This window comes from Branchiostoma floridae, chromosome 9 (assembly GCF_000003815.2).
Source record: "Branchiostoma floridae strain S238N-H82 chromosome 9, Bfl_VNyyK, whole genome shotgun sequence".
Taxonomy (NCBI): domain Eukaryota; kingdom Metazoa; phylum Chordata; class Leptocardii; order Amphioxiformes; family Branchiostomatidae; genus Branchiostoma; species Branchiostoma floridae.
Window position 1 is genome coordinate 21,784,631 of NC_049987.1, and position 9,524 is coordinate 21,794,154.

General features: G+C 45.7%; 2 protein-coding genes across 6 annotated transcripts in view; both read right to left on the reverse strand.

Moving 5' to 3' along the window:
* Window positions 1-972, reverse strand: part of LOC118422305 (acetylcholinesterase-like) — a 2,638-nt gene extending 1,666 nt beyond the window's left edge. The window contains exon 1 of the mRNA XM_035829823.1: window positions 961-972. Within this exon, the coding sequence (XP_035685716.1) occupies window positions 961-972 (12 nt within the window). The remainder of the gene's footprint in view (window positions 1-960) is intronic.
* On the reverse strand, window positions 854-9,261 carry LOC118423585 (complement factor H-like). 5 transcript variants are annotated; one of them, XM_035831797.1, is made up of 9 exons: window positions 8,933-9,261; window positions 8,865-8,902; window positions 8,405-8,417; window positions 7,021-7,183; window positions 5,632-5,688; window positions 3,974-4,008; window positions 2,529-2,711; window positions 1,703-1,900; window positions 854-1,300 (listed from the first exon to the last, which is right to left on the reverse strand). In XM_035831797.1, exons 1-9 carry the CDS (start codon window positions 9,042-9,044, stop codon window positions 1,293-1,295), a joined length of 807 nt encoding a protein of 268 aa, XP_035687690.1. In that variant the 5' UTR covers window positions 9,045-9,261; the 3' UTR covers window positions 854-1,292. The 5 variants fall into 5 exon arrangements, with proteins under 5 accessions (XP_035687690.1, XP_035687689.1, XP_035687688.1 ...); XM_035831796.1 differs by lacking the exon at window positions 8,405-8,417 and having other exon boundaries at window positions 8,852-8,907; window positions 8,938-9,261; XM_035831795.1 differs by lacking the exon at window positions 8,405-8,417 and having other exon boundaries at window positions 8,852-8,902.
* Between the last annotated feature and the right edge of the window lie 263 nt (window positions 9,262-9,524).

The window sequence follows — 9,524 nt, forward strand, 5'->3', positions numbered from 1 at the left end:
CCTCGCCCTAAGGTTGGCCTGTAGATTAGCTTGTAGGTCAGGTTTTCATTCGACCTCACCCTAAAATTGGCCTGTAGGTTAGCTTGTAGGTCAGCCTTTCGACCTGTAGTTCGACCTCGCCCTAAGAGTGGCCTGTAGATTAGCTTGTCGGTCAGCCTTTTGACCTGTAGTTCGACCTCACCCTAAGGTTGGCCTGTAGATTAGCTTGTAGGTCAGCCTTTTGACCTGTAGTTCGACCTCGCCCTAAGAGTGGTCTGTAGATTAGCTTGTCGGTCAGCCTTTTGACCTGTAGTTCGACCTCACCCTAAGGATGGCCTGTAGATTAGCTTGTAGGTCAGCCTTTCGACCTGCAGTTTGACCTCACCCTAAGGATGGCCTGTAGATTAGCTTGTCGGTCAGCCTTTTGACCTGTAGTTCGACCTCGCCCTAAGAGTGGTCTGTAGATTAGCTTGTCGGTCAGCCTTTTGACCTGTAGTTCGACCTCACCCTAAGGTTGGCCTGTAGATTAGCTTGTAGGTCAGCCTTTTGACCTGCAGTTCGACCTCACCCTAAGGATGGCCTTTAGATTAGCTTGTCGGTCAGCCTTTTGACCTGTAGTTCGACCTCACCCTAAGGTCGGCCTGTAGATTAGCTTGTAGGTCAGCCTTTTGACCTGCAGTTCGACCTCACCCTAAGGATGGCCTGTAGATTAGCTTGTCGGTCAGCCTTTCGACCCGTAGTTCGACCTCGCCCTAAGGTTTGCCCATAAATTAGCTTGTAGGTCAGCCTTTAGTTCATTCTGTACATATTTGTAACAATGACAGATTGGAAGCACTAATTTTGCCAAAAGACACTTAATGAATAGGTCTGCAACTTTAAGGCTGGTAATTCACTTTATTCCATTGATGGTGATCATTTTTGATAATTACAGGCCTTTCCACAACTTTTCCAGGATGACAGCACTACTGGTGCTAAATGTACCAGTGCATCCATCAGTTGAGTCTAACATTTCTACATGTTCTGAGCACCAACGTGGCACTTAATGCCTTTCATTTTAACCATAAACGTGTCCACGTGTCTTCAGAATTACTCATTTTACCAGTATGTAATCTATGAGTACATCCGTGGGTAGAGACTAAGTTTTCTCCATGTTCTGAGACTAAGTTTCTCCATGTTCTGAGACTAAGTTTTCTCCATTTTTTGGTCGCCGGTGTGACAGTTCGGGTGCGTGGGTCTCGTGTCGCTGTTCTACACGGGAGAGGAGATTCCGACAATCCCGGCGGGTGTGCTGATCCAGCTGGTCTTCTCATGCACTATTCACCTGAAACAGGGGACTCAGTTTTAGTCTGGATCTCTGTCTAGTATGTGGTGGATAAGGACCTGAAACAAGCGACTCATTTTTAGTATGGGTCTCTGTCTAGTATGTAGCATCAACTTTCGTCTATTTTCCAAAAAAGCTTTCTACCTGTAAATCACACAAAACATCTGAAAAATGAGAAATATATGCCGTAAATTGACTTAAAAAATCGAAAACTGCTAATAACGTCTTAGAATGCCAAAGTCACTTCCAAAGTCAAAGAAGAAGTGGTGTGTGTGTGTATATGTGTGTGTGGTATCATGACTTGCGTGTTATGAAAGTTGAACAAGCTTATTTAAAAAAGATGATTTTCGTCGCTAGATCTTTTCTCAAACCAATAGCAGTATCTAACGAAATGTTCCTTACAGACGAGGGGGTCCCCGGGCAGGTCTGTGGCCGCATGGATCCATCGCCCATCAATACACGACATGTCGTGGTCACCACTGACAAGATCATACCCGTCCATGCATTCAAAGGAGCACATGTCCCCGGTGATGTAGGGTTCTTCGCAGTTATCGCCTAAAGTGGTGACTCCCGGGTTCAGGGGTGGATCCGGGCAGTTCGCTGGGAAGAGACATCACACATCTATTACATGACGTTATCTCAGGGAGACTTATTGACTGGTTGCCCGAAGGAAGGCGCAGAGTGGGTCGACCAAACATAACGTTAAAGACAACGATAGAAAGAGACATTGGACTTCAATGTCTGCCATGAATGACAGATCAAACTGGAAAAACTTAATGTATTGTACATCACAAGTGTAAACCGGATATATGATGATGATGATGATGAAAACTTACATAAATCATTCTAGCCTGGGTACCATACCATCGTGGCGCTCGAGTTGCTCTTCGGCGGTGTAGGGGTGGCCGCCCGTGCAGTTAATTGGTACAGGCCGGGGGACTTCTTACGGGGTTAGGTTAATTTCGTTGCGCCCCGACGCTGGCGGCGTAAACTCCAAAGGCCGGCTTCAAGCTCTGGCGGCCAAATCTCAAAGGGCAGCTAATCAGACAGGCTGACGTACAGGCTGACAGAAGCAGGTCGGTGCCTAAGCACTGGGCCGGGTAAAGCACCACAAAGCCGACCAGCGGAGAATGGTACCCAGGCTAAACTCATTCATCATTCAAGTCCATTTCCGGTGGAACAGGCTTTTGTCAAATGTATGTAAATGCTTAAAACGAGCGATGCGTACAATTGCAGACCATGAAGGGGCCGTGCCACTTCCCATCCAGACAGGTGGCGGTAGCGGAGGAGACGGTTCCCTCGAACAGGTGGAACCCCGGCCCGCATATGTAACGGCAGACCTCCTGCTGGTCGTAGGGGGGCTCACATCCGGAGATGACGGTGTTGTTCATCACTGGCGGCTCGCCGCAGGCTGGGAAATTACACAGTAATGAATAGTTGAGGCTATCCCACAAATTATGTGTAGCGTCATATAAAGAGGAAAAGCTTTCCCTCATGCACGATAAGTCCAACTGATGATGGTGATTATATATATGGCTGACTTGGTCCCATTGTCTGATGGTGCCATGGAGCCAAAAGGTAAGGAGTTTTAGTTTGAGTCTATTCAGATCCAAAATTAGATTAGACATTAAGTCCAACTGGCGACCGTTAGCTGACATCTTCGATAGCTAATAGACGTCAAATGTGAACTATCCCACTTCTGACACCATGTTGTGGACTTCAGAGGTTTTCATATTCTTGATCCAAATGGGGAATTACCTCTCTATCAGCTTTTACTCCATGATTGAACAGATGAATGTCCAAGCTATAACTATAAATCTGTGTAAGGGTAAGTTAGGTTTCAAAGATGTCAAATGGTGATGGTCTAGTACTGAACATTTTCGATTTCATATAAACCATTACAACAGAGAGATCAACATCAACCTTCATTATATTGCACAGTGCGTGTCTGCGGGGGTCATTGAAATCATCGCTGTTGGGCTGAACAGTGTTTATTTACATGTTGACTCAACCGTTGTTTAGTAACTTGTTTGATTGACACATTACAAATAGCTCAGGCGACTGATATCCGTAACGTTTGTGATCACCGCTGCTGCTATCATAACAGAGACACGGATGGGGCCGGGGCCGCATGCCCTCACCAACCCGGACACGCTGGCGTCATGTCAACACCGGCGGCATAAACTCTCTTTCTAAGAAGTTGGATCTAGTCCGGTTTTTGTCGCGTGCAGAATGATGAAATCGAGGGTTACGGTTGGTGCTTGAAATCACATTGTCAGACCGCTAGAGTCGTCATGGCAGAAGTCATTTCGCTACACGACAGAGGTCGTTTCGCTACATGGGAAAAGTCGTAATTTGCTACACGGTACAAGTCGTTACGCTACATTTGAGTGTTATTTCTCTATATAGGCTCATAGCATTAAGAAATCATCTTCCTTTGCGTTCACAAATGTATTTACAGACGTCAGTGATCTTTGTGGCGTCTTGTGTGGCGTAAATGGTAGACTATTGAACTCGTAATCTAGAGGCCCCGGGTTGATACTCGCCATGCCCCCGGCGTTGTGCCACTTTACACGAATCTCCCACTTGAGGATGGAGTGACGCCCACTAAGTCCTACAGTAACTATGATGCAATAATTTACATGCTTTACAACATACTCTAGTGTTACTTACTTGGTGCATGCAGACAGATGAATGGCAGCTCGGTGCTGAGTAGGAACAACGAGAGAGAAATAAGATATGAGTTTATTTGCTAGAATGAAGTCAACACGCAATAAACTGGCCATGGGTTACTCTGTCAACATTTCTGATGGAATTTAGATGCACATGAACAGAGCTAGAGAGGATCGTGCAAACCCCTTAGCAGGATTGCAGATGGGCTTTGTTTGGCTTATAGAGGCCTCCTCTATAAACTAGTTAGGGAAGATGCATGACTACAAGAAACTGGGTTCAAGGAGAATGGATATGCAATAAGAAAACTGCACATAATACGCCAACGTTCAACTAGTAAGCCTGCTAAGCCAGTTAGGCTAAGGCCTACGTTACATTTCCTACCCAGAGTCCGGCCGGTTTGCTGTCTTATATTGTACTTTTCGTTCCCAAAACTGGCCGACGGGGCCCTTTGTGTAAATGTGACGTTAGCCTAAAGACGCTAGCATGTTTCCCCTGTTCAAAGTGTCGGCCAGCAATGTCATGTGCTTTTTACCATAAGCTGGCGGTCTTACATAAATATGAGATGTAACATCATCGTATGAAGATACTAGTACTTTTACAGGACTTGTCTCTACCCAACGGTACGTGGGCGTTTTATACTCCTGTTGGTCACGTTTTTCTCCGCTTGTGTGCGTCTCCTCAGGGTTGGCGCCAACAGTGTCGTCAAAGCGATGATTGACAATCATAAGCAACGTCTGTTTGTGGCGACAACAGGTCGATAGAAACAACACATCATGGAGATGGTTCGGCAGATGGTTGGTGTAAACTTGTCAAGAATGGCGAATAAATACTTGGCACTTTCAGGTTTAACATTTCATACTACATACTTAGGTATAAGCCTCAAGTGTCTACCTCTTGGTCCATACAGTTGTGTTTCCCCGTTTGTGTCTAATGCATTACATCATTGTTGCCCTGTATTCAAACGGCGTCTGTCTGTTTGTAGTGACAACCGGTCGATTCCAACAACCGTATGCCCTGGCGCAGTGAACACATTCCCTAGTAGCGCCGCACACAGCGAAAGTATTGCACTGTGTACAACTAGTACTGTTGTTCCTGATTATGATTTCTTATTTGTGAATGTTTAAATGACGTTACGTATACGCTAGAAAACAATTTCTCAAGCAACTGGACATGATTTTGGAAACGGTCAGACGTTTCGGATAGCACCCACTACGTTTCGTCAATGAAATTGAAAAGATCAAGTAGAAAAAGGTTTTATATGTTGATGAATGATGTTGTCACGTCAATAACCCAAAGCAAGGAAGAATTTGCAACTAGAAAGGTAACATTTGCAAGCAACTACAGAATGTTTACTTTCACACCGGTGAGCCTAACAACCTACAGTACATTGTTTATTCTTACTGAAACACAGCCATCCCTGCTCTGTCCTGCCACTTGCTACATAATGTAATCGAACACCGCAAGGTGTCTGCTACTTTACTAGTAACCATGACAACCGTCTTGTCCAGGTCGTTGTCTTTATTTGTTCGGAACGAAAGAAGAGGAAAAAGAAGAAAGTAGTAAAACCAAGACGTTCCTTTTCGTGAAGGTTAACACGAAATTGGTAAATAAATATGCTAGTCTTACTAATGTGTAGATACAAGAAAATGTTACTCAACTCAATTGACTGCTGCCCTCCTTCACAGCCTTCCTCTGTGGCCATACTGATCCAAGCGCTATGTGGGGAAAGACATTACTAGGTTTGATAGATTCTGTGATTACAATGTAGTGTCTAGTGGCACATAGGTCAGCCTGTGTCCTTGCTGTTTCTGTATCAGGGTACATTTACGGAAAGAAGTTGCTAGCCCTTCCCTGTACTTGGCATTCATCATCATCGTTAATGACATCAAGGAGGTATCCATGCTTATATTCGGCATGTAACGTTACTCTAGCTTACTGAATCTATATTATTTTTCTTTTCTAAAACTGTACTAGTACTAAGTCACCATTAGATCTTTGAGACCATGCTGTAGAACAATGAATGTTTCAAGCGTCTTCCTCTAAAACCATGCAATGGTGTACAACTACACATAACGTTACAGGAATGTCATTGGAAGAATGTCCAAAAAAGTTCAACGTGACATCGAACATCATCGAACATTGTTCCGTCTTGGCTATCGAACGCGCGTTGTCCGCTAGTAACCTTTCATTTACATGTTTTTATAGTTGCGTGGCCGGACTTGAGTAACAAAATAGTAAACACGAAAGATTTCATGTAAACAGCACAGTATCTTCTTGACCCATAGCTAGTAACCCGTAAGCAACAACCAAAACAACTATGATAGCGCCCAGGCTACTCTCACTCTACCCGGTCTCAATTAATATCGTGCGTGCCTGTTTTGTAGAATTTTCTCCAGGGGCTATGCACCTTTCTCACGCGGCGGCCATGATAGATCTAAAACGAGTTCAATGAGGCAAACAAAAGACTGTCCATCATAATCAGCAGTTCAACCAATCGCATGGAAATTAAAAGATCCAATAAGAGAATGGCTGCATGTCTATAAAATATCATTATGTATTTATTTTGCATCTCTTAGGGACAATGGGGTCAGTGTATGCTACTCTAAATTTCTATATCTGTCGGTGCATAACGGTAGTTATAATATTTATTATTTGGCCTTATATTGCAAAAACAATTGTGGTTTTGGGGGGAAATAATTGGGAGTTGGTTTTAGAAATACGTTTTGTCTGTTTGCCTTATTGACCTCGTCTTCAATCAATCATGGCCGCTGCGTGCACAGACATTGGAAAAAGCCTGGCACCCAGTCTACACATACACTGTTCTGTAGAAAAAAACAACTCCAAAACTCCACTCACACTGTTCTGTAGAAGAACTCAGAACTCCATTTACACTGTTGTGTAGAAGAACTGAAAACGCCACTCACACTTTTCTATTGAAGCTCAGAACTGTACTCACACTGTTGTGTAGAACAACTCAAAACTCCACTCACACTGTTCTGTAGAAGAACTTAAGCTCACACTGTTCTGTATAAAAAACTAAAACTCACGTTGCTCTGTAGAAGAACTCGGCAGCGTGCTCGTCATGACAGTCGGGCGCGGCCAGGTATCCGTCCATCGCCTCGCACTGAGCGACGGCCTCGGAGAAAGTCGCCGTCGTGTCCGAGAAGTAGTAACAGTGCCCTTCGAACTCTTCGTAACCCTCCAGACATTCTGAAGAGCAAGAAAAGAAGTATAAGTATAGATTGCTTGCTCAGCTGAGACCCAAAGTTTTTTTACATGTTCTAAACAAGCTAACATAATAAATCACATTGCGCATTTGCACATGGACATTCAGGACAAGGGCTATTTTCAACGACAAAGAACAAGGTATACGTTGTTACTTATGAAGGTCTTGGGCTCCGAAGCTTGAACATAACGACTGATTGGGTGTGAAGCTTTTTCAGCCCAACAGGACAGAGTTTTCGTCGGGCACCTACCTTTCCCCTACGGCCGGCCTGGCTGGCCGAGCCTGTTACAAGCGCCGGATCGATATATGTACATGTATATGTGCTGTACACGATCGTCTTTTATTTTTCTATTTTTTCTTTCCTTTCATGTTTTTGATGACGGTGAGAAACCGGTGGTTGGTTCCAAACACAGGCTCGGTAAATTTGTATATTAGGTACACGGAACAAAGTTGGACTTGTGTCATGGACGAGACGGCGCTCACCTAACCCCAATCAAGCCACAGAATCCCTGAAGTTAGGTCCAATACCCGAGTGGCTAGGCTAGGGCACACCATATCGAGAGATCAATGGTTTAACCCGGTCAATCTTTGCTAGACGTTGTGTCCTTGGGAAGGGCACTTTACACGACTTCCCTGACCCCACCCAGGTGTAATAAATGGGAGGTAAAAGGCAATGGAAGGAGAGGGATCACCACCGCCTTCCAATACCGTGCCCTAGACACCGTGGATAACAACCTAGTCTCTACCAGACTGACTACACTGGCTGTTATGGGGAGATCAAGATTTTTTCTGCCAGAGGAGTTGGCCGGCGGGTCTTCCAGACTGAATTCGCTGGCTGATATAGGGAGAATAATATGCCAGTGAAGTTTTGCTACCAGAGGATCGGAGTTGGCCGGCCGCACAGGGGAAACATTAACCTTAGCGTGGACTGACTCCCTTGCCCAATTTCCCGATATTTTTTGACGACCTCTACGATCCCCGTCCATAGGAGAGCCTGGTGGAGGTTAATACCAACCCACTGTCCCAGCAGCCTCACAGGACCTACCTTCATCGTTACCTACCGTGTTCTTCAGAGTGCTCGAGCTCGTCGTGTCCAGATTTTTTGCCGACTTTTACGACCCCCGTCCATATATAAGTCCTGGTGGAGGCTAATACCAACCCACTGTCCCAGCGGCCTCTCTAGACCTACCTTTACCGTTACCTACCGTGTGTGTGTTCCTCAGTGGTTGTTGAGTGTTTTTCTCTTTACGTACAGAGATCTGATGCCTGGAGCCCCCGCCACCGACATGAGATTGGGCGGTAAAATATGCATGAAGAGCTGGGGAGCATATCACTGATGATGGTTACACCTGTATGAGACCATTACAGCTTAGGCCAAGCTACATGCGATCTTCTATACACTTCCCCGTATCCCCATAGGAGAGCACGGTGGAGGTTAATACCAACCCACTGTCCCAGCGGCCTCACAAGACCTACCTCTACCTTCACCGTTACCTACCGTGTGTGTGTTCCTCAGCGTGTTCGAGCTCGTCGTGTCCAGATTTATGCCGACTTTTACGACCCCCGTCCATATGAAGGCCTGGTGGAGGCTAACACCAACCCACTGTCCCAGCGGCCTCACAAGACCTACCTCTACCTTCACCGTTACCTACCGTGAGTGTGTTCCTCAGCGTGCTCCTCGTCATGTCCGTGTGCATCGTCTGAGTGCCCGTCCGACTCCAAGTGCTCGTCTGCGTGCTCGTCCAACTCCAAGTGCTCGTCCGAGTGCTCGTCTGCGGACACCCAGCGCGGACCCAACAGCCCGACCACCGCGAGAAGAAGAACACCGACCGCAAGACGGGACATCGCTTCTGTTATATACCGACGGTTGGAGGACCTTTTACAAGAGCTATGTAGACACAGTGTACGCTTTTTGGACCACTTACACGGCTGGGAGTACGTTGCTAGAAGTTTTGATGGTGAAGAAGTTCAGATGGTTGTCAGGACCCCGTCTGTTGGATCTGTCCCGTCGTCTTCTGGGTTAGATCTCGCCAGGCCCCTGTTTATGGCTCGGATTGCCACGTACCGTATCCTGTCTGGCACCAAGCCCCATGTTACGCCTACATTATACGCCAGTCAATAAAATAAGGATCAACTTGTATATGTGTATACTTTATACCTTTCATCATTCTGCCAAGTGCCAACTCACTTCTACAACAACCGGCACTTGCAATTTTCCTGTCCGACATCTTTGACTTTGTTCAGTAACGATCGAATGACTACGGCAGTGTAGATTGGTTTAGAAAGACATAAACTCTGCGTGAGCTAATTTCATAAGCAAGGTTG